At 34.8% G+C, this 25,996-nt stretch overlaps 1 protein-coding gene and 2 non-coding genes across 3 annotated transcripts; 2 read left to right on the top strand and 1 right to left on the bottom strand.

Annotated features, from left to right (window-relative positions):
- The first annotated feature begins 982 nt into the window (after positions 1-982).
- On the top strand, positions 983-25,996 carry LOC149411035 (uncharacterized). The gene is made up of 7 exons (XM_089647097.1): positions 983-1,161; positions 5,256-5,440; positions 6,867-7,035; positions 11,314-11,471; positions 14,049-14,226; positions 20,835-20,992; positions 21,256-25,996. Exons 1-7 carry the CDS (start codon positions 1,095-1,097, stop codon positions 21,877-21,879), a joined length of 1,539 nt encoding a protein of 512 aa, XP_089503223.1. The 5' UTR covers positions 983-1,094; the 3' UTR covers positions 21,880-25,996.
- TRNAL-AAG (transfer RNA leucine (anticodon AAG)) lies at positions 10,842-10,923 on the top strand. The gene has a single exon. It is a non-coding gene; the product is annotated as a tRNA-Leu (tRNA).
- TRNAL-AAG (transfer RNA leucine (anticodon AAG)) lies at positions 18,433-18,514 on the bottom strand. The gene has a single exon. It is a non-coding gene; the product is annotated as a tRNA-Leu (tRNA).

The following is a 25,996-nucleotide window of genomic DNA, read 5'->3' as shown; positions in this document are numbered from 1 at the left end:
GGTATTTTTAACAGCTATTTTTTGAACCTCTACTCACTGTACCCAGTAACGAAAAGTACTCACAGGACCCACCTCTACTATAATACACGCGGAACTAGAAGAAACATAAATACCATTTAAATCATGCATATTAGGTAAGCACTATTTTAGCGAAAAACTGGATATAAAATAAATTAAAATTATGGTATTATCTAAAAAGTTTTTTTTCCCCTCTGAAAACTAAAAAGCTCTCGCTGAACTCCTCCGGGCGATTATATCGATTCCTTTGATATTTTGATTCAAATATTTCGAATATAAATGTTTCGATCATGCCGAATCACTAGTCCCCATCGATATGTCAACTCTATATATGGCGTGTCTAACAAATTCAGTAGAATAATTTGGCCCATCAATAGTTAATAATATCATAACAAATCTCCCCATCTAATTCCGTCGCCTCGTATAGAAAACATAATATCTTGGGAGACAAATCTCTTCTTGCACTCCAACAAAAAAAACCAATGCGTCTTGCGACCTTTTGACTGCGAGATGGACTTTCTTTTTGATAATTTTTTTTTTTTTTAAATCATATTTATATTTATAAAAATTTACAATATGTAATATACATATATATATATTATATATATTTCACTAGTAATAAGATAAAAGATATTATGATTTGATTAATATTTATTATTTTTCAATGTTCTCCCATAATAAGCAATTGCTAACCAATTAATTAACTAATTTACATAACACAATTTTTGGAACCAACATTTTGGTTTCAGTGTTATTTTTAACATCTACACGCCCTGTCTAGATTTTGTTGGTCAATGCTAGTTCTACATCAGAATAAAAATAGGAACCATCAATATTGTGAAAATGTTTCGATAATAATCAATATCTCCGTTGTGAACATCACTAGTCCATAGACATCGTTAGTCTATGGTTAGTCTTTTATGAAACTGCGCGCGCATTGTGTATCTCAAATCTCAACCGTCGAATGGTCAGATCTTAAAACCGCAAAACATAATATCAAACTTGTCAAACTAAATTACTGGAAGAACTATTACTTATTCACAGATAACAAATTGTAAAATAAGTTCTGATAAAACATGTTTGGACGGCAACAAAAAATAACGTCTGTCTTTGAGAAGCAGAAGAATCCTAAAAACAGAGCTGGTGAGTTTGACAACTAAAATATTAAAAACTAATCACTAAACAAACCGCGATTCGTGTATTCTACACTCTGTAAGGTAAGTTTGACTACCAAATTTCTAAAAATAACAGATCTTGAATTGTATACTATAAACAAATAGTTATTATTGTATTGTATACTTCTTGTTTATGTGTCTTCTATAGCCTACATTATTGATTATTGTTTATCTATCATAAAATAATGGATAAACTTGTCGAATCTTGGCTACACTCTGCAAAAATATATAAATAGCACTTGGTTTCAACTTAATTATTACAAGAAATAACTATTTTGGTGGTGGGTTTTTTTCTCAATCTAAGTTAAATTTGAATGTTGGGAAATACGCACAAATTATTAAAATAACCCAAACTAAACCTTAAAAACCTATTTACTCAACCCCTGACTTAAATAGTTGTCTCCATTAGATATTTATATAGAGTTTAAACCATGTGTTGTTTTTGAAATGTTTTGGAATTGGTATTCCAGCGGAATTTGACAAGTTTACCAAAGAATGTATTTACTGTTTCGTTTTCTGCTATTTATCTGTTTTCCTTTATTATTTTTGTTTTAAAATAACTTTTGTTGTATTTATACATCTTTCAGTTTGTTTACCACGCATTTCAAATTTTGACTGATAAAACGTACCGTCTCCCCTGACGTAAATACTTGCATTTTATCGGAATTAAGTTGTTAAAAAAATATATATTCGTATTAAGCTTGTCCAGATACCTACTCTAAAAGATTACCTTTTTATTTTATCAAATTCACAGCCATAACTTTTGTACCAAAGTAATAATTAATGATGGTGTGGATCTCACTGGGCCTTCTACCTGCTTTGGCACCCATTTTACATGGTTGTGTAGGTTAGGTTATGTTGTCTGATTATTTATTTAGTTAACAATGACCGTTTACATACACATTTCACATCATCCATTTGTTTTCCCATGAACGCTAAGGCTGTTCGTACACGGAGATACTAATAAGCGACTCGAGTTTTATAAAGAATATTTATTTATTATTATTATTACACGCCCTAGTGGGCTTTTCTTTAAAAAAAAATACAAGCATTTTGTATCAGAGTAAACACTTAAAAATTAATACAATAAAGAAGTATGTAAACATAATGGCAAAAATGAATCCTCACGCATATAATTGAATTTAAAAGATTCAACAAAACAAAATAGTAGACGCGGAGAAGTTATATGTGTACATAGGTCTATTTTTGTCTAGAAGAATAAAAGTGATAGAATATACAACATTTATACTGATTAGTTTTCAAATGAAATATATCACCCAGATCAGAATATTTGTTTCCGAGATTGTGAAGTCTCGGAATCGGAGAATTTTGGTAAGCTAGTGTCCTGGTGTTATTGGAATAAAAAGGTAAGAAATGTCGGCATGATTTTTTGGGAACATGGATATTGATACATTGAAGTAATTCGGGACAGTCAATTTTAAAATGTATTATTCTTTGTAACAGTATTAAATCTGTGCTTATTCTTCTTTCTGAAAGTTTCAATAGAGACATTTTATCCAAGAGGTAATTGTAATTTATGTTTTCTATATGAATATGCAATTTATAATTTATGAACCTTAGAAACTTCCGTTGAATCTTTTCAATGTTATCTGAATGAATATTGAAAAATGGAGACCATATCGTAGAGTTATACTCAAGTTGGCATCTGACAAGGGTTTTATATAACATAATAAATGTTCCTAAATTATTGAAATATGCGCCGCTCGTGACTATCCGCCATACTATTTTGCTAGTGTTCGTACACGATGCAACGCGCTGACTGCGGGTTTGACGTCAGTTGCTTGCTACCGACAGTGGTAGCATGCTACACGAGTTGGATTTGAATATACTCTTTTGACAGAAATGTTATCGGAACATGATTTGAATGTGTTTTGGAAGTGGAAAAACATTTATGTTTATATAACTTTAATTTGTCGGAGTGTGTTAGGAAGGATTTAGCGGACAAGGTGTGGATTGAGGTTGGAAAGAAAAGTCAATTTGACATCTTTCTCATAAAGTTCCTTTTCGGCCACGAATGCCCCACAATTTTTTTCGTTTATTATGCTTGTAAATATAAAGAAGAACAATATTATTGTCTTTGTCGCTAGAGCCACAAACGGTCAAGTTCAGTATAATAGAAACCAGCTTTAAAGAGTAGCATGATGATAGGCTACTTGTGATTGTATCCAGAGATGTGCTTTATTTCAAATAAATCCATTTCAAATGGAAATGCAAAATGCAAAATGGGTATTTTCCATTTTGCATTTTAAATGCTTTTCTAAAAACCATTTTGCATTTTGCATTTTAAATGCTTTTCTCAATGCATTTTCCATTTTAAATGCTTTTTTGCAACATTCTTCCTACTATCTCCACTCATCTTTTTTTCATAAGCCCCAAATATCAGTCGGTCCTCAACCTCGCTATGAGAGATAATTTCCATGTGTCAAGTTGCTCCCTGGTAGGAGCCCTGGCAATTGAGTGATACCATTACAAAACATACTGATTCAAATACTGAACATGGGCCCATGACGCTGTAATATTAAATGTTAGATAGCAGTTTCTATGTTTTTACGTTGGCAACATTAGTCCCGCGCAAATTTTTTGTGGTTCATAATCTGTAGTCGTGGTGTTTTTGGATTTACCATCATGTAATATATTTGTTCTACATTGATGTCCATTATTAAATTACATAATTGTTGAAAAATTCTTTAATCATTTTAATTGTTTGACCTGAGAAACCATTTTGCATTTTCAATGAATTTTGAAAATAGGTATTTTGCATTTTGCATTTGAAATGCATTTCTAAAAACCATTTTGCATTTTGCATTTTCAAATGGAAAAGTTTTGACCCATTTCCATTTTGCATTTCAAATGGTTTTGGGTACCCATTTTGCACATCTCTGATTGTATCACAGTATAACCTTTCGGAGAAAACATCCCTTGGAAAAAAAATATTAAATACCTCGGAGTTACCCTTGACAGTAAATTAACTTGGGAAAAGCATATAAATAAAACTTTAAACTCAGCCAATAAAACCCTAGCAGCCCTTTACCCCATGATATGCAAAAGAAATAAGAAATTATCTTCAAGAAATAAACTCTTAATATATAAATCCACGATAAGACCGAAATTAACCTACGAAATTATATCAAATAAAAAGACTACAAACATTTCAAAATAAAGCCATTCGCACAGTCCTGGGAGCCCCAAGTGGATGAGGGTTTCCCAGCTCCACCGGGACTCTGAAGTTCCTCTCCTTAAAGACCACATCATAAGTCTCGCGGAATGTTTTTATTCGCCCATTCCAACCCATGAAAACGCGTCTATCAATTGTCTCGCCCAGTACGATGAACATATTAAAACTAAACATAAAATACTGAAACAAATATTACGTAATGTTTAAAGACCCCCTAAATGAAGTCAAATACCATTGAAAATAATTTTTCACTGAAACTAAATCAGTATTTTCCAACAATCATAATTTAAACTCATGATGAAAGAGAAAGGGGCCTTTTTGGCCCGGAGCTCTGTATGCCATTATATCAAAAGTCAGTTGAATCTTGTAAGTATCTCTACGTACGAAGGGCCTAGCAGTCATTAAGGCATTTACATACAGGTCTGTATGGAGACGCGAGTAGTGAGTAATTTTACTATTGTATGTATAAGTTTTGTTAAAATCTCTTCTTAAATGATAATGGTGGCGGGGTGCGAATTTATTTATGTTTAAAAGATAATTTTTGATATTGAAATAATGCGTCAATTAATGAAGATGTCGTATTTAGACTTCTCATGTGTTAAATAAACACGTTTTGTTGTTTTCGTATTAAATTATAATCTCTATGTGCTAAGGATAACAAATAATCAGCCAATATAAAATGCTAAAATCGGTTGGTGTAGGGCAACCTAACCTTACAGACGAACGGCAAAAGGGTTGATGCTGAGAGCCTAGATTAAGTTAGATTGCTTAGGATTATTAATCATGTATTATAGCATAGTCTATACCCCCGCTATTTAGTTAGATACTGCTAGAGTTGGTTGATAATGACTATCTTTGTCTCCCAGCGGAACCGGAGCAGGATGACGAACTGGAAGAGCTTCTGGAGGACAACCGCAAGCTGCGGGACAAGCACCAGGAGATGGAGGCCTACATCTTCCAGCTGCAGCGGAGTCGGCTTCCTCAGCCGCGCCAGTTCCACCCCCGGAACATGGCCGCCATCAGCGATGAGATTTCTTCCTTAGGCGGCGAGGTAACTTAATCAATCATCTATATATTAGGGTTTCTGGCCCAGCCTTGAGCCAAACGATGACTAAAATATTGGCACCCCTCGTCAAAACCAGTAAACCTTTTTTCACGTAGTAAAAAGGCATTCAGTGTTGTTTTCTCCGTCTGTCTTTTTATCTCACATTCTCGCAAACGTATGGAACCTCATGAAACGATACGATGAGTACTATACATATTTCTGGATTGGTGCGAGTCATATTGTCTCTCAGCGGTTCAGTATCTATTGAATTTTACAGGCTTTTTAAAATTAATATACCTGTATACTTAGGGTGAGCAGACGACTATGTAGTGATCACTGTAGTTAACTGTTGTGTCTCCGGTTTTCTCACAAACAGTTGGACTTTAATGTGATGGATGGATGGATTGACAATGAGCTCCGATATCTTAATTACCAGGCGGTTGGAATGATGTGGACCTTGAAGTTCCCACCATATTTATTATACCCTCGGTCTCTACAATACTCGACAGCTAAACACCATCTATGGGTAACCTAAACACACTAATATTGGTGTCGCGAAGCTGCGACTCCACTATATTTTTAGAGGTGGTGCAGAGCAAAGCCCTATGCCACACGCCCAAAGGACCAGTCCCAAACTACACCGAATGATAGGTTATGGGACGATTTATGCATCCGACAAACCCGATGGACAGTGCAATAGTCAAAACGGTATAAATCTGGACTTCTGGAGCACAAGATAAGCCCAGATTGGAATGCAGGAAAGATGGACTCACCCGCTGATGATTATCACACGTCTCCAGGAGTTTTGGTTGATTTCACTTCACAAATATATGTATAATCGCCCTGTCTGATATTAGTTATCACTACGAAATCTGATGAGCAACTGACACCACTTGTCCGATTTTACATGTGTCGCAACAATCATTTTATTATGGTGACATTTGGGGATGGGTAAAAGGGTAGGTAGGACATTTGCAGGATTTTGTATTGACATTACACTTGTCCATTAAGCCTGTGGATGCATACCTAACAATCCCCTATATATTGCGCGAACAAATATTTAGTGCCATCTATGAGTGAGCTCTTACACTAATATCGAGGATATTACATTAACATTATTTGGATGATTTTTATTTTTGTGTAGCGCCATTTTTTTTGAGAAATAATCTCAAGGGCGATGTGTTAGATATTATGTATAATTCAGCGCACGAAGCGGACTGATCCATTTGCGCCCGCGTAGGGCTGACCCTTTAGGGATTCAAAGTAAAGTGATGCAGCTCGTCCAAGTCTAGAGTTACAAATGCAATTGTTTTTGATAGCTTGATGGCTTACGCTAGAACGGGAACGATTCTGCCTCATCATTACTCAATTTTTGTGAACAAAAAGGACTGTCTTTATGTTTTGTCTTTTAATTCTAATGTAATTGTTCCAGGTTGTCTTTCACAACAAGCGAGCCAAGATGCGTGAGCGGCGAGACTTCTATTTGCGCCATTTTGGCATTCAGGTCAATTGCATCACTGATGACCTGTGCGTCGCCACTTACGACGTCACCCTCGACGGTGTGTCCCGAGAGTACGCCGTCAACTTTGCCAAGATACCAGGTGCGTGGATTAATATTGTTATGCTGAAAGCCTAATAAACTGTGTGCATTACTTTTCGTGTTTATTTAATAAAAAAGAACTGTTCTTTGAACACGCCAACTACAGTAAAAATCATTGATGGACACTTGCCGGGAAACGTAGGTTTGTGATACGTGACACATGTGTTTTGTGAAGTTGATGAAAATCAATAATAAAAATTGTTAACCTTGGGTTTGATTCTATCAAGTACATAGTATAGAAGTGTGTCATGTCTGATGAGCATGGACCCTTGTCAATCACCAGGGCTATGATGGGGCTAAGGCAAGGAGGGCAGAATGTGTGAAAGGATTGAAGAACCTTGATCATGTTGTCCTGTCTGAGGGTGTCTAGAGAGTCCGCCAGCGGTGAGCAGAACGACAGGTCCCCGCAAAATCCGAATGAGTTAGCTCCAGGTAGAGATTCGTGGGAAGGAGTGCGCGAGGCCATCCTCAATTAACCAGCATCCATTGAACGTTTGGCAGGCTACGCGGGGACAATGAGGATTCATCTTTGTGTCACCCTGACAGCATGCTTGGTAATCCAGTGTAGTCTCCAAGGAATTATACTTCAAAAACACTCACAAATATAACTATTTTATAATCCAAATAACAGATTGTATATTTTAATCTCACCGAACACTCAAACAAAGAACAGACTGATCTCGCGCAGGAATCAAAACGTTTGTTTTATGTTTGGTTAGTTTACACGGAAAGTCTGTATCCTTCATTCTCCGAAGGATCGGTTGATGGTATCCGCATGCTCTTTTTCATTCTTTTATATAAATTTGTCTGGCAAAACGCAACGCATATACTCAATCGCCCCAATGGCGCGTTTGGAACTCATCTCAACTAGTCTACGTTTTAATTAATAAAAAAGTCAAGCCAATCTCAGCGCCGCCTAATCGTCCTCCAAAAAAACCGTGCGTCCGTTCGTTTTCCCCCCGTATTGTCACCCGTCCTTTCTACCCGCCTTATCTCACCCGCTCCGTACAGCTGATCGCAGGGCAGCCACCCTAAAAACTTTCAACAAAACAATAATCGGGCACTACTTTGGCAATTTAAATTTGCATAATTTTTTAACTCAAAATTGTTCTCATTGGGACACAAATATACATATCACATTGCCTCAAAAAGGACGTCAATAGACTTTGTGTCAATGAATACGTTAACCCATTGGCCTCAAACGACGCCGTCCCGGCGTGTGTACGGCGATGTGTCTTAAAATCAAACGACGCCGTCCCGGCGTGTCTAATGTCTGTCCGCTTAAAAACGAAAAAGGGATACATTATTGACATCTGTGTTTAAAATTTTAAATGCCAATCGCTCTGTAGATAATTAAGCATTTATTTCGTAGTAATTGGCAGGACTCCGTTGATACAATTTTTTCCTGGTATTTACGATTGAAAGTTTGTTATATTTCAGCTTCATTGAATTTTTTCAAAATGGCGTGTGGTTCGGGAATTGACAAGCTTGTTCGTAAAACGCATGGTGGGCGGCTAACAAGAGCCCAAATGGCAAAAAATATATATTATGGTAATAAGTATGATTAATGTACAACTTTTCTTAGTCAAATTATAAAAAAATGAAGAAAAAAAATTGGTTTTTGAAAAAAAAAAATTTTCATATCCTCTTTTAATCATATTATTTTTTTTTTTTAAACAATGCATACATTTTTTACATACCTTGATTCAATGCACAAGTAAATTAAAAAAGATTGTTTCGTTTGCATGTTTAGTTTAAAAGTTATGAAGGATTTAGTACACCACTGCACTTAAAACTTTTGGTACAAAATTAATTCGGATGTGAAGGACAATTTTTTAGCCAAACAATTCGGAGGCCAATGGGTTAAAGAAATGAATCTTTAAATGGGAAATGTCTATAGGGAGAATATAACAAGTTTGACTGTGTAAAGCAAAATTTATTTTATTTGCCCAAGCCAGGTTTCACACCCACAACCTCTAACTCCGGAACCAAGACCAGATCAAACTTCCTCTCCCCCATCTCCTTACCCTCTCCACAACAATCAGTGCATGATAACCCGATTTTTAGGAAGCCAAGCAAAAGTCCGGCCCTGAGCCCAAAAGCGTCTGCTGCAGGTAAAATTTTTGGAGCCCTTTACAAAAAAGAAATATAAACAAGTACAATTCAAACAAGTTTTTTTACGCAGCTTTGTCTATCGGAAACTTAGATCATAGTACTAAACCCCTCGGGTATTTTAAGATTTTGAATTTATTTTGAAATATTCCCGGAAGACGTTAATTTTCAAATAGATTCACTGTTTTTGAATGTATACCAAAATGAAATACTGTTTTTGAAAGCAGACGAAAGCTTCTTTCAGATTTTAGTATGTATTACAAATCGACACACAATTAAATATATGAATATTTTGAATGCAAATAAATAAATGTTTTTAAAGTCACTTACCAATGTTGTGTTAACTGTGACACGAAACTAAAAAATATATTCAATTAGACAAGGTAATATAAAAGTTATTGTCAGTACACTTTTTTCCTTTTTTATTAAAATATTTATTTTAAAAAATTAGCAAATGTTGACATATTATATTTTTGAAATGCTAAATGTTGTTTCTTGGAATTATTTCAAAATTTTCAGGTGCGTCTATGGTAAACTTTTAAATGTAAATACTAAGCTTTCTTTCTAATACAGTTTAAATCATATATCTCACCGTAATACAAAAGAGAATGACTTTTATTCAGGTAAGTTTTTAGATTCTCACGGCCAAAAGCATTTTTGTTGTTTGTTTTTGGGGTGTTATGCCGTGTTGCCCTAACTCCTTCTTTAGTCGACGTTTCGGACAGCGTTGCAGTGTCCATCATCAGGGCAGATCCGGTATCCACATCTTCGGATCTACCGGATCTTCCCTGATGATGGACACTGCAACGCTGTCCGAAACGTCGGCTAAAGAAGGAGTTAGCGCAACACGGCATAACACCCCAAAAACAAACAGCAAAAAAGACTTTTATTCAGTCCATCTCAGTTTGTGCTGTAGAATACCCAAATGCCTGAGTGGTTAATTCTAAATCTCTATGACCTGTGGTCGAGTTCTATAGGTTCGATTGTCGCTTCTGGATAATAATATGGAATTTTCATTTAATATAGGCGCTGGGCGCATAAATGAGCTCTGTAATTAGGTACTGCCAGGGCTTGGAGCAGACTTCTCCATCTGTAGGACTAACCCAGGCCACGCACTTACTCTGGATAGTTGGGATATGTAATCACATATTAAAAAAATCAAATAAGCTACCAGTCCACAATAGAATGCTTATACCAACCCTGATGTGTGGCTGTGAGGAATGGAACTGGCGGAGGGAGGATATAAATAGACTGAATATATAGAAATGAGATCTCTGAGGCATATGTGTGGTAAAACTTTGTTAAAAATGGAAAGAATGCAAGGCTGGTGTAAGTGTAATTAAGTGGTTCAGATAAGGGCAAGAAAGGGACTCCCAGGTGGTTTGGGCATGTAGTATGACAAATGTTTGTATGAATGTGAAAGCCTCTCTCTCTCTCTCTCTCTCTCTCGCTCTCTCTGCCTTCTCCTGTGGAGAAACGGCGCGATGGTTAGTTAGTTACATAGTTTAAAATATTCAAACAAGTTTTTTTTTAATCTTTTCAGTTATTGAAACAGCTGTTCAAAACAAAATTTACATAGCATCACTAGGTATTTTCTTTCCATCTCATCAAACAATGTTGGTCTATTTTTGGTTGTTAACCCTGGGCATCAACATAGACTAGATGTGGGCAGCAAGTGTGTCCACTTTGCCACAGGGTAGCATGGCCGAGCGGTCTAAGGCGCTGGTTTAAGGCACCAGTCTTTTCGAAGGCGTGGGTTCGAATCCCACTGCTGCCAAAATTTATTTTTATTTTTGGTGTTTGTTTAAACTATTAATAGTTTTATCCGTTAAATGTTCATTCATGATTCTATATATTAGGATGGCGTAATAATAGTCAATGAAGTGTAATTAACATAATGTATTATCTTGAATAACTGATGATGATGACGAGATATTTATGTTCCTGCACGAATAAAGCAAAGAAAAGAAAAAAAAACATTGATTATAGTAGTAGAATGGTAGGTACTTTTAGGTAGGGTTAGGTTAAATCGCCTCAGTCTATTTCAGCTTTTAATAAAATTGTGAACAGGTGTAAGAACATGACCATTGGATGCTGATTGTCAAAATGTATTTTTACGATTATAAAAACAGAATTACATGCTGTATCTAAAAAATTGTAATTTCAGATACAAACAACTGGGTCCTGAAGAAGTATCACCTGCCCCTGGGCTTCTGCATGGACGCCATGGCGCAGCTGGAGCCCATGACCACCACCTTTATGCGCCAGCTGCAGGTGGCGTTGGTAGCCCACCACCAGCGGCAGGCGCAGATAGAGAAGTTCAAGGTGAGTCACCCATCTTCTTGCTCCATATTAAAATACATACCAACAATTGGTGGATACCGTGATGGTTCTAAGGCCTGAGTGCTTAGAGGGCTATGCTGACTGTCTCCGTTCCTTCATCACATCTCGATTAGGCCTCCTCCATCTCTTCCTTGATTTGCATAAATGGTATTCAGCGCGGCTTGCGCTTGCTGACTGTAATTTTGTAACTACTCACTTGTATCTTGGAAGCGGAAATTAACCCACTCCCCGATATCCGATCTAGCTGAAACTCGGCCGATAGACTTGTTGTTGATGACAATGCATTCTATCAACTTTTGGTGGAAATCATGCATATACACGCGGACATATACACATTTCTCTGAAATTGGATGACATTACAGCAGTTAATTACGAAATTTATGTCGGTCCTGCCCAATTGGGATTTGGCTCAGTTGTTAGCGCAGTTGACTCCAATCCCAGAAAGGAGGTTCAATCCTCAGTCAAACCATAAAAAAATTTTTTTTTTTTTTTAAACACTTCTATTAATTAAAATGGATGTATGCATTATTAGTAAAAAAATAAATAATTTTTTTACTAATTGAAAGTGCAAAATCGGGGGCTTAGGATCACAAGGGCCTATCTACAAAAACTGGGGTTTTGAGTTAAGCTTGATTTCGGTAATGCCATAATTATATTTATTAGTGACGCGAAGCTCTATCTCGTACACACAGCCGTTTAAGAAAATATGTTTTTGTAGATAGGTCCATATGATCCTAAACCCCCGAAATCAAGCCCTATAATTTGTCGGTATTCGCATGTTCAGACCAGAGTGCTGAGCTTTGTACACCGACTTGTTGTATGCCACCATCTAGCTTGCTAGAGCTGACCACTTGACCAGTCCTCAGGGACTAACATTATTATTGTTGTTTAACCCATTGGCCTCCGAATTGTTTAGCTAAAAAATTGTCCTTCACGTCCGAATTAATTTTGTACCAAAGTTTTAAATCTGCAGTGGTGTACTAAATCTTACATAACTTTTAAACTAAACATGCAAACGAAACAATGTTTTTTAATTTACTTGTGCATTGAATTAAGGTATGTAAAAAATATAAACAGTTTAAAAAATAATAATAATAATAATATGATTGAACGAGAATATAAAATTATTTTAATTTTTTTATAATTGGATTAAGAAAAGTATTACATTTATCATACTTATTACCATAATATATATTTTTTCAAATTGGGCTGATGTTAGCCGCCCACCACGCGTTTTACGAACAAGCTTGTCAATTCCCGAACCACACGCCATTTTGAAAAAAATCAATGACGCTGAAATATAACAAAATTTCAATCGTAAATATCAGGAAAAAACTGTACCAACGGAGTCCTGCCAATTGCTACGAAATGAATGCTTAATTATCTACAGAGCGATTGGCATTTAAAATTTTAAACACAAATGTCAATAATGTATCCCTTTTTCGTTTTTAAGCCGACAGACATCAGACCCTCAGTCGTTTGATTTTAAGACACATCGCCGTACACACGCCGGGACGGCGTCTTTTGAGGCCAATGGGTTAAAGACATTTCTTGTCTTTTATGCGTTTGATTCCGTTATGTTCCACTTATAAACTTCGGTTTCAATATAGTTTCAGAATAGAAGCAACGAATTTTATATCAGAAATGTTAAATGTGATTTTTTTCAGTTTTAGAACAAATTTACGTAAAAACTGTATATTTTCCAAAAATATAATAATGTAAGCTATTTTCTTGAATCTCTTCACCGCAAATTTAATCTTGCACACCTGAAATGAATTACAAAATCAAACTGAAAGAGGCGGGACATGGTAAAAATGCACTAAATTTTTATCTTAATAATTGATAATAAAATTATGTAAACATGACGGTTGTAAATAACCCCTCAGGCCTCTGGCGTATTCTGTCAGAAGGTCGGGAGTATTTCCACTTTGCAATAAAATCCTAATAAATGGAATATTTCTGAATGTATCCGAAAACTAAAAACGCTTTTTGAAAGGTGATGAGTTACGCTTTCAAATTTTATTATGAGAAATAAACATAAAAAATTTAAACCTTACGTTTTTTGTAACTAAAATTACAGATAATGAATAAATATATTAAAATACACACATTTTATTAGACGATTTCATTACGAACGTTATTGTCATCTCACTTTTTGTCGTTTCATATAAAATACATAAATTTTTTTTCAAATTGCGGTCGGAACAACAGTTTCATAGAGGTTTACATTTTCATTCTTCCGTGGTTAACTTCTTGATTTGAATCAAAATGACAAAAATGACACCTACAAAATGTTATAAAAAGTCATGAAATGTGATGAAACAAAAACCAGGTTAAATAGGTTACGTAGGTAATTATTAAACCTAGTTTTTGTTTCATCACTTTAAATGACTCTATATCACTTTTTAAAGATGTGTTGAATTTTCATTTTTCAATATCATGGAACCACTACCAACAGGTTTTAAAGTATAAAAACCCAATGGGAATTTCCCGCACGGCTCAATTTTGTAATAAATGGAATTATATCTCTATATTATATTATTGGTGATCTTATTTCAGGAGATGAAACCCTCCCATGTCCACATCTTCCACTCGGTGAACGGGGCCAGCGTGGAGCTGGTGTTCCCGCTGACGGCCAAGGACCCTCACAGCGGAGCCGGGACTATGGATCTGGTGCTGCAGCTCAAGTACGACCCTTTCGAGTCCTGCCCGAGAGACCTGAAGATATCGCAGAATGGTGAGGCGTGCTTTTCATTTCATTTTCAAGGTTATTGTTGATGTGAACCATTATTGATATGAAACTGCGCTCAAAAAACTGTCACCAACATTGTTCACCCGTATTACTGCAAATTACACACCAAAATCATAACTCTAATTGGCCGCTTTGTTAGTTCATGCAGTTTGGTTATAGCTCGACAACAGTCGATACATTTACATGCCACATCTCTTTGTTTCTATTATCTTTGGAATTTACCACCCCAACTGTTTTGAACGTCGAAAACTTGTTTATATGCATCATTATTATCAGTTCATAAAAAACTTTTATCACGGGAAAGTCTAAATCTATTTATAATATTACATGAATAAAATTATGAACGATATTTTGCAGATAACATTGGTAATGATTATAAATAACATTGATTATTGTTATCATTGCTTAACCTGTTGTATGCCCGGAAATTCCAAGCTTTTTTGAAAAAAACCGCGCGCAAATTACTCTCCTGCCTTTTGGTCAAACATCCGTTTAAAAACAAAGAAATTGTTTATTTTGCGATTGTTTTCTGTTTATCAGATAATGTATCTTATTATTCATATATATTACATGATAATATTGTTACAAGTTTTCCCAGAATAGCTAACTTTAACAAAAAAAATGTGTAAAAATTTTCCCATTCGGCAAACAAATGTAAAAAAAATATATTCATAAGAAAATTAACTGATTTTTTTATTTCTACACAAACCTGAATAGACACCCCTCGTGAAAAAAAATAATCCAAAGGTTTTTTCGAAGAAGTAATGCCATTGACACTTCTTTGAAAATGTAAAATATTTTCATTTATTCAAAAAAAAAATCAAACGTCAAGTGTCCACTTAAAATTTTTTTGTTGCGTATTTTATAAGTATATGATAACAATTCTTCCAGATTTCGGTAGTTTATACAACTGTTGTTACTAATAATATTATTTTGTACAAGAAACCTGTAAATAAATAATGCTAATAATAAAACTATTCATTAGGACGTAAAAATTTTGACATTTCTTACGAAGTAAATTCTCATCACTTTTCTTGGGTGAAATATTATAAAAATTACACCAAAATAATGTAGATAAAACTATCTTTCTGATGATACCTCAAATCTATTATGTCCACAATCAATTTATATCAAAAATAATGAAAGAAGTAAGAGTTTACCTTAGAAGAATTCGCGATCTTTTTGCATTGCTCTGAATTCGGTTGCGGACAATGGCGGCCAGCCCATGTATACAGATGTGTTTGAAAGAACAGGGTGACAAAAAAATCATGACTCGGGGAATAAAAATAAAATTTTCTAATATTTTTTTTATTAATATTTATTTATTTATTTAAATGCGTTTTTTAAATTCAGATACTGTGTGGTTCAAAAATAAATAAGAAAAAAATTTCATCATATTTATTTCAGTTTTAGAACAGGTACATGAAACACGTTTTTTTAATCTTTGGTCGAGAGACTGCGAAAAAAATCATTTTTCACATACATAAATTTATTATTATAATATTCAAATTTTTAGACACTGTTTCTGTCCTCCTCAAAAGTGGAAGATACAATGAATGGAAACGAAAATTCAAACAATGCAAAGATGCACAATGCACTTGTTTCAGTAAACATTTTTATTCAAATAATGCACAAATACACCCATTCAATAAATAATTAAAACCATAAATAACAACAACCAGTACCAAATTACAATCACAGATAACAAAATCCAAGTAACAAATGATAACACACATTCAACAAATAACCAAAACCATAAACAACAACACATAAGAAGACGTCATATGGAGATGTAGCGACTGTCGGAGGGAACACGTCGGGTGATGGGCCAGGCTGTAGGACGGCATAATGCTCACGCTGACCCGTGAAGGTGGAGAAATCCTCGGACCAGGTGAAGGTCTGCTCCTCTGGATTCTCCTCCTCCCCCTCCTCCAAAGGCTCCAACTCATCCTCCATCCATAACATCCATTTCCACCATTGACGGAAGTTCTACATCACCGGCGAGGGATTCATCCTCGCTATCAGTGAATCCGTAGAACTCCGCAACGACGTGGTCGGTTTCCTATAGACAGAAAGAAAAGAAAAAAAATCAATACGCGTATAAATATTTTATACCTAAACAAAAAAAAAGTTTGTTAGTACTTTTTTGCACACCCTATATAACTGATCTAATTTTGTGATATTTATTACCATTTTTATAAATAAAAAATAATATTTCTAATAAATATTATTAGAAATAAATATTTCTAATAAATCATGTATTTTGTAAGAACCCTGTAGCTCCCATACAAAATTTGAATTTGTAAAAATCGTTCATATTTGCGCGCGCAGATCGAAGTGCGTTTTACGCAGGCGCGGATATGATTTCAAGATGGCCTCTCACACATACATATAAACAGTTCACGTGTATTTGTGCAGGTTTCCGATGTCTCGTATTTATTTAATTAAAAAATATTAACTAAATATTGACGAAACTAGGGCTTTTATACACAATCTCAATAGTTTTCTTTACATAATAATGTACAATCCTTATAAGATTAGGCAATATTTACGTGAATATTGATGGAGAAACGTCAAAAAATTTCTCGGACACTTTTTTAGCGCGGAGGACATTAGAATATTATTTTTTGTAAAATATTAACTAAATATGGACAAATCAAAGGCTGTGATATATGTTCTCAATTGATTTATCTGCAAAATGAGATACGAAACAAAGCAAATCACACAATATATGATGGAACATAGCTAGAAATAAAACGAACATTTTTATCACGAAAACATGGCGTATACTTTGACGTAATATTTTGTCGGTTATTTTGAGTTTTCGTATTTTAAATTTACCGAAACACATGCCGTGAACAATAAACTATGTATAAAAAAAACATTACTTACGTTTTATTGATAAATTACTTCGTTTTGGCACTTTAAAATAGAACCGCGATGTTTCACTTTGACCTGCTTTGACCGTTATTTTTGGTTGAGTTGGCATCCCACAGAAAAATTTAAAATTAGATGTGGAAGAAGCTTCAAGTGTTTCTGAAATATGATGCGTAAAGAACGAGAATAGCTCAAGCGATTAAGACCTTGTTCTCCATACAAATTCTTTGTACATTAGGGTTAAAATCGCATATAAATTTTTTTTTTTTTTTTTTTAAATTTGTATGGGCCGCGCATATGCGGGCCCGGCATACGAGGTGTTAAAAGTCAGCTTAGATAAACAATAAAAATTATGTTGTCGAGTGATTGTGCTATTGCCTCCCATTCTATTATATCGGAGTTCAATCCCCGTTCGCATCAGGTAGATTAAAAAATGTAAAGCATTAACTCTTCAGGACTTAAAACATTTTTACCTACGAGTCCCAACGACACGGTGAAATTTCATGGAATTTCAGAATGCTCCCGGGTTATCTAAAATCGGCTACATATTTCTTATTTTTGAGTTGTCCTAAAAATAAATACTATTATAGAAACTGGATAGAAATATAATTGAAATGTTCGTACTTGAAATAATCATTGATATTATAAAAAAATTAAATATTTATATTAAACACGAAAATATTAACAAATAAACTTCCGGGAAGTTTTGACTGGAAACAACCGTAATTTTAAAGGAATTCGACATTTAGAAAACACATTCCTTTTGTGTAGGGATTTAGTAAGAAAATTGTCACTTTACTTTTTATACCGTTCATACAATAAAAATATATAAATAATTTTTTAACTTTCAATAATTGCCAATAAAAAAAAACTGCCAATTTGTAATCATAAAATTTGACAATTTTTAAAATTTTATCCCTGTAGTCATGTATTTGAGACAAACTACGAATAATTATTTATCTTTCCAAAGATGAATAAATCACATATAAGCATTATAGAAAAAAAAAGATAAAAATACTTTTATGATGTGTGGACGCCCCGGTCAATATTCAGCCATATTTGGCGACCAGATATGAATAGCCAGGTACTTCCCAATATTTCTCTCTCTCATCTCCTTTCCTCCTCCACTCTCTTCGGCCTCACAACATACCCCGATTGCGATGTCATAATCCCACTGGCTCCAGGCAGTGAGGAGCAATTGGGACTCTTGTGCAGTGTTCACGTAAAAAAATCCAATCATTTATTTTTAAGGTTTTTTTTATTCATATAGGAACTGAAAAAAAATGTTTTAAAAAGTTTTTAAAAAAAAATCTTTGGCAGCAGTGGGATTCGAACCCACGCCTTCGAAAAGACTGGTGCCTTAAACCAGCGCCTTAGACCGCTCGGCCATGCTACCCTGTGGCAAAGTGGACACACCTGCTGGCCACTTCTAGTCTACAATGATGCCCAAGGTCCAGAACCAAAAATATACCTTTGTTTGATCAGGTGGAAGACGAATTAGCAACGTCGTGTAAATTTTGCTTTCTTATTTGGGAAACATACATTTTGACATATTGATTGTTTACTTGGTTGCTTATCAATATATATTATAAGTAAGAATTCACTTATATATATATTTTTTTTTGGAAAATGTAAGTGATAAACTGGAAAAAATAACATAATATTAGTGAAATTGAAAAAAGAAAATAATAAAATAAATCAATGGTTAGAGTTTAAATATTGTATCTCCAATATTGATCAAAAACGAATTTAGTACTGAAACGTAGCCTATATTTTTTGTATTTAAATATTGCATCTCCTAAACCCACCGTCACAGAGATTAAATATATTGTATATCCTGCATGCACTGTTTTTTATGAGTACAGATGTTGTATCTCCTTAACAATAATACATATTTATCTTTACACTAAATGAAAGTCATCGATGGCAATATATTGTATTTACAGAAACTACATATACTGTAATAAGTAATTAAAAACATTGTTTTTATGTCACAAAATGTAAAGTTTCCAGGTTTGCAAACCTTCAAACTCAGTTTTCTCAATATTATGTTTTATGGAGATGCAATATTTAAATTCTAAGCCATCGAAATGATCTATTTAACTAGCATCTTTGAACAGCTGTGTCAATAACTGAATTGAGGAAAAAAGAACTTGTTAAAATCTATTGATATATAACGGTCTAAAGTTTATTAACCTTTAACGCATCTGTGCAAAAAAATTTGGATTATAGCCAACAAGGTATTTCGGTATTGAATGAAATTTTATATTTGAATAGAAAATAAAACTTTTCATAAATGTATAATTATCTGTATGAATGTTTTGTCATCTGGAATGGTGCCTATTAAATTCCGATTCTCGGCCCGTTTCAGCTTGTGATCAAATAGTGATCAGCTCTGAAGCATAACGGTCATGTCGTTATGCTTGTTCTGATCACAAAAACAGGTCAAGGGTTGACGTTTAACGGAAACTACTCAAATGTCAAAAATTCAAAATGGCACTGATAGTCGTTAAATCTGACCGATTTTGTAACAACCCAACTTTAATTTACCAAAGATTATACTAAAAATTAACTATATTATTATAGCTTTTTCCTTTCAAGTTGCAAATTGAATTGTCACATCAGAAGAATTCAGAGTCGCTGTTTTTGTATGTCTGATGTACATAATTTTTATATAAGTATAATGTTTTTAATTATATTCTTAATAACGAATTTCTACCACAAATGAAAAGTTTGGCCGGTTAGTAGCTGAGTTGACAAATGCTATGGGTTTCCACTATGGCTTCGCGGGTTCAATTCCTCTTCTAGCTAAGTCCTCCATCGTTCCACAAGCAACATCTTCCGCCTATAATTCTGATAGTAGGAGTTTTTTCAAATATTGTCCGGTTATTCAGAATCCTTGAATTGATTGAATCCTTGAAAAAAAAATAGAGATTGGAATACATTTTAATATCTAAAATGTCTAAAAGTGTGATAAACAGTGAAACCTTAAATTGTTTGAACATTATTTGACTTTGAATTAAATTTTAAATTGACTTTACTTCAGGCACTCCAGATGCGCCGATTGCGCACTTATATTGGTTGTTCTTTTCATTGACTGCAAAACAAGAGTAATACCAGAGGCGGCTCTAGGTTTCCAGTCCCTAAGCTTTCTTCGGTACCTATTTTTTACTTTGACGAAAGACATAGTGCCATCTCGTTTATTCTATGGTGCGCGTATAGGGACAGAAGGTGCCAAAGCCGAGGACATTCTTTTTAATTGACCCAGTGCATCGTGTAGACTTGTCAATGAAAGCTTCTATTCGAGGCAATAGATGTCACTGCTCGTCACTCGCTGCCGCCGCTCGCAGTTTTGCTGTTTCGCAGTACATTTCAAATAAATTAAGAATAAGACCAGTTGTTTTGATGCACATAATTTATTGTTGTCTTATAATTTTAGGGGTCAAAAACCAATTGACCTAAGGGAAGAACCGTCCCTGGGTAATACAACAGATACATTTTTATTTATATCTTTTTGGCACGACAAAGTGAATCAGATACTTGAGTCGGGCCATGTCAAGAGTCAGAACAATAGAAGAGTATGTATGAGACGATGTATGAATGTGAATGAGGCAAGGAGTGTGCCAAGACCGAGTTGTTTGGCGGTCCGTCCTCTCTGCCTACCCCTGCGGAAAGGCGTGATGGTTAGTTTAGTTAGTCTTTTTTTTATGTTGCAGTTTATACGGAGATTTCGGACGAGACCATCGCACAGCTCACGGAGCAGTTTGAGGTAATAAAGAGCAAGAGCCTGTGGGACGGCTTTTGTGCCTCCGTCAGCCGCGATAGCGACCACCCCTTCTACTGCAGGGACGAAGAAGAGGATCGGAGGGACGAGGTAATCAAACCGTACAACTCAAACAATAATATTTGTAAAATTATGCTTTATTATGGTGGAGTCACACCTGGTCAGACAAAAAGTTTATTGGGTGTTTAAAAGTTGCCCAGCTATATAATAGAAACGATGAACTGAAAATAATTGAATTGTTTTTTTTAGTAAAACTGCAAATTTCATGGTGCAAAAGCTAACTGTTAATGAGTATGTTTTGCTGCCTAAACAGATTTTATGCTTTATTTTTATATATATATAATTTTTTTCAGATTGAATCTGATAGAAACCAGAGGCAACCACCCAGACATCACCATCGACACGACGAAACCAGCGAAGACGAAGAATTCTCCCCTGCCGCCCGTCAGCCACAAAAGCAACCGCAGAAACAGAAGGAATACGATGAACTATCAGACGCTAGCAACGACAGTTTCAATGCCCTGAGACTTCAGATGCTGCAGAAGAAGAAGGCAGCCATGACCAAGCCAACAGCCGCCACGACCAAACCGGCCGCAACCAAAACGAGCGCAAGAAAAAATAGCTTTAAGCAACCGAAAGCCCCCCGGGAACAAACTCCCGAAACCCCTCAGTACGATGATGAAAACGATGAATTTGTCACCGAAGTATTAAAAGAAAAAACTCTCAAAAATAACGGTAAGACGTCTAAAAATAAATCAGCGCCGCAGACCGCTGCAAAAAAGAGAAGTTACCAGTTGTCAGATAAAGATGTGACGGCCGATTCATACGTTTATATACCGGAAGGCAAACCAAAGAAGGCTGCCAAAAAAACAGTTCCGGTCAAGAAGGCTAAAAATAACGAGAGTGTCGGGAAAGAGAATGATTCTCTGTCCAAAAATAGGGGGAAACGGACGAAAATTAAGAAGACGAGAGATTGAATTGTTTAATTTAATAATTTGTTTGCATAAGTTATTACTATAAGAAGAAATAATTTGACAGGTACATATAAGAACGAAGAAAGCAATATTGAAAATGTTATTTTTATTTTATTTTATTTGGGATACCAACAGTTTACATCAATAACAGCATAATAATAATTTAGTTACAGTAAATAAACCATTTACAGGTTTCCACATAGGTATTATATACAAGTGTAGTGATTCCGAGATATTTACTAATGAAAATTACATTTCAAGATACAAGTTATTTAGGGGGGAATAGGGAGGGGGTAGGATGAAGAGGGATCGGTTAGGTTGAGGTATGTATAAAGGAAGTTAATAGAGTGGTGGTTGTATTAGATGGTATCTGTAGTTATTGTTATTGTTAGGTATCGAGAGAGTGTCTGTGGGATTTTAAGGAGTGTGGTGCAGAGTTAAATATGTCAAATTGTGAATAGTGTGTGTTAAAAGTGTTGGACGCACGATAGATGAAAGAATTCTGCGTAGAATTAGTGTTGCATCGAGGGAGGCTAAAAATCATGTTTGATCTGGTTCGTCTGTTAGGAACTCGTATCTGTATTCGTTCTAGGGGTTCTGGGCAATCAACAACGGACCTGGCTATTTTTTGAAGAAAAAGTACATGGGCCGAGCTTCTTCGAACTTCTAATGATGGTATATTGAAGTACGCTGCTGAATCTTGGTGACTTAGCTGCGGAAATAGAAGTATCGTAGAAAACGATTTTGAACACATTCTACAATTTCCACATATGATATGTATTCCGGGTTCCAAACTTGTGACGCGTATTCTAGTAAGCTGCGGACATAAGCGAAATATAGGATTTTCATTGTTCTAAGGTTATTGAATTTTTTACATGTCCTAAGAATGAATCCTAACATTTTAGAGGCTTTTGATGTGACTGAGTCTATTTGAATATCAAAAATAAGCTTAGAGTCCAATGTCACTCCCAAATCTTTGATTTCTGTTTTGTTGATTAATATTGAGCCGTTCAGATTATATTCATTGATAATGATATTTTTATTTCGTGTGAAATTCACAACGAAACACTTTTTAACATTAATTTTAAGGGTATGCTGTGTACAGTAAATATTAAGACGGTTTAGGTCCTCTTGCATTTTTTGACAGTCAGCAGTACATCTGATAGGATAAAAAACCTTCATATCATCTGCGTAAAGTAATGTTTTGGAGTATTTGAAGCATTGGCCTATATCATTGATGTAAATGTTAAATAGTAACGGTCCCAATAGAGATCCTTGAGGCACACCTGATGGGACGGTTACGGTTTGATACATAAGATGAGAGTCATCTGAGAAGATCACCGTGGACTCCGATTTGCATAAGCTTGCGTAATAATATGTCGTGATTCACTAGGTCAAAAGCTTTGCTATAATCCGTGTATATTGCGTCTACTTGTACATGTTGATCCATATAATCTTGCAAGAATTCTGTATTATTAATTATTTTGCATCATGTCTGTAATTATTATTTGTGTGATACTTTAAAAAATACCTAGCTGTTATGTAAAATCTACACCACCTTTTTATCGTCGAATTCTGAATTTCATGAAAAATGATTAAATCTGGCTTCCAAGAAACTGGGCGTCTTATACAGGGCTAGCAGATTCTTCAAGTTTGCCCAACAATTGGTTTTGGGGGCCACCTCTGGGCTGGAGCCTCGCAATACTTGATAAACCTACTCGATTCTGTGCAAAGTCCGTCTGATTGGCAATCCTTTGTTAACAGACCGATTACTTCGAGCAGGCTCCATTGGAATACAGAACAGATCAGATAACAGACTCAGCATGCCCACATTGCGTCTGTGCATTAGAGATGGCAATTGGTCTGTTAACAGCAGACAGACCGCCCTCCTTTGCGCAGAACCAAGTATGTTTATCACATATTTTGGGGCTACAGCACAGAGGTAGCTACCAAATTCAATTGTTGAACATACTTATGTTCAGTCATCAATTAGGAGTTCTAGAGTGAACAACATATATAATGCGTAAAGTCTTCACCAGGCATCAACAACTTCTTCTACGATTCAAAAAACTCTCTAAACACTCCTGGCACTAATAAAAACAATCTTTGAAATTTTCATCGAAATCGTCCAGTCTTTTCGAGTATATAAGTTTGATAATGCCTTCAGAGGGCGAAATAGCTGTCACGCGTCATTATAATTACACAGCAGAAGTTGCTTATAAATAAACCGTTTTGTAAATTGAATAATAATATTATTGCATTAATTAAATATATTTGTGTGTTATTTGTTTGTAATATACTTACTACAACATGTAATACCTATCATATTATCAATTACTTATAAATAACCACAATAATGTACAGCGCACTTCTCTTCCAAACACAAGCTAACGCTTCTATGGAAGAGTATTATTCCAATGTAAATACGTTTCTATATCTAATTACTTAAGAATTTATAGGGTTAACAGCAGGTCACTATAGAAGAATCTGCCTACCTGTATAAGACATTAAGAAAAACTTAAAACATAATTCTTTTTGCTAAATATCAAAAAAATACTGTATAATTTATTATGTTTGTATTAGTATTTAGAAAAAGAAAAAAACGTATATTTGTTTTATACTGGAGGCGTTCCAACCAGTTTTGCAGCTTTACAACTGCCCCGAAGTAACAATGGAGCGTGTTTTTCAACTCCATAACTCATTTGCAGTGTTGCAGTTGAAAGTATATTTGTTATAAATTAATGTATGTATATTTAACAGTATGCCCTCTGAACCTCGTGGTTTGCGCGAGTAGCCATCTGAAAAATATCCGTTATGTGCCCAAGCTAATCGCGTCGCCCCCTTCGCTAATGTATGGATAAAAATATGATTTATTAAACAAAACAAAATTTCTTTACAATTGGTACAATGGAATCAAATAAACTTTTAATACAATTGGTACAATGGAACCAAATAAAATTTTATTAAAATTGGTGCAATGGAATAAAATGAAATTTTATTACAATTGGTACAATAGAATGAAATAAATTTAAAGGAAATTCTTGCAATAAAGTATTTATTTATAAAGATGATTGTCTGTGGTGGGCGGGCTTGATGTTTATTCAAATCTACAGTTTTGTTCCGATATTGATGAAATTTTGCACACTTGACCTTCTCAACAAAATGTATAGTCACCATCTACATGAGATTTCGAAAAACCTTGTTCAAAACCCGGTCAACGCCAGAGGCTTCTTATAAATAAATAAATTTTATTCCTTGATGGTCAGAGACACTAAAAGGATTTTGAATAGCTAAATAATGTAATTTTTGTACTTACTATGTCGGCATTTTCGTAAATACAGAAACTCTCGCTGCGCTGAATAATCGTACGGAATGTATATTTTTTTATAAAACCCTGGTGGCAAGAATTAGAAATATATCGACCAATAAGAATGCTCCATTTAACAGGCCTTATATTTGAACCAATTATAATTTAGAATGACATTTCTGTTCCCACCAATCAATAAAATCCAAAAGTACTTACTTAGGAATTGATTTCTAGTTTGCGCACAATGGACAAATTCTTGAACTGGGCTATATTTTAATCTTAAAGGGACCGAAAATGTAACTTTTTATGTATAAACCCTATGTGCAGGTGTCACTGTATTAGAAATCATGTTACATGAATAACAATGTAAATATTTTTCCATATTGTGAGATTTTCTTTATACATACCTCTGTATGAAGTCCACAACTTGATTCTTTCTTAAATAATATCAACTATTTTGTGCGGAGAGAGATTCCGTTTATACTTAAGGGTTAGGAATTGTCCTTAACCTTATTAACGACTTTTACGTTAATTGCGATTCCAGTTCTCCCGGACGACAGCAGAATTATCTTTAACCTTAAAATTAATAATTTTAAGGTTAACTGAGGTTGCTGTTCACTCAGAAGACAGTGAAATAGTTAAGGTTATAAGGACAATTCCATATCCTTAAATAGAACCGAAATCGCCCCTCAGGTTAATATCATGTTGTATTTCTGTAAAATATAGATAATGTTGTAATAATATTATGTTTTCTGTGTATGTACATTCATCAATTTAATGTATGTGCAATGTTTTTCAATTCAAAAAATAAAT

Source organism: Hesperophylax consimilis, chromosome 26, assembly GCF_061612785.1.
Source record: "Hesperophylax consimilis isolate HC1 chromosome 26, BYU_Hcon_1.0, whole genome shotgun sequence".
Classification (NCBI taxonomy): domain Eukaryota; kingdom Metazoa; phylum Arthropoda; class Insecta; order Trichoptera; family Limnephilidae; genus Hesperophylax; species Hesperophylax consimilis.
The sequence above is the reverse complement of the archived record's forward strand: the minus strand, read 5'-3'. Positions and strand labels throughout refer to the sequence as shown.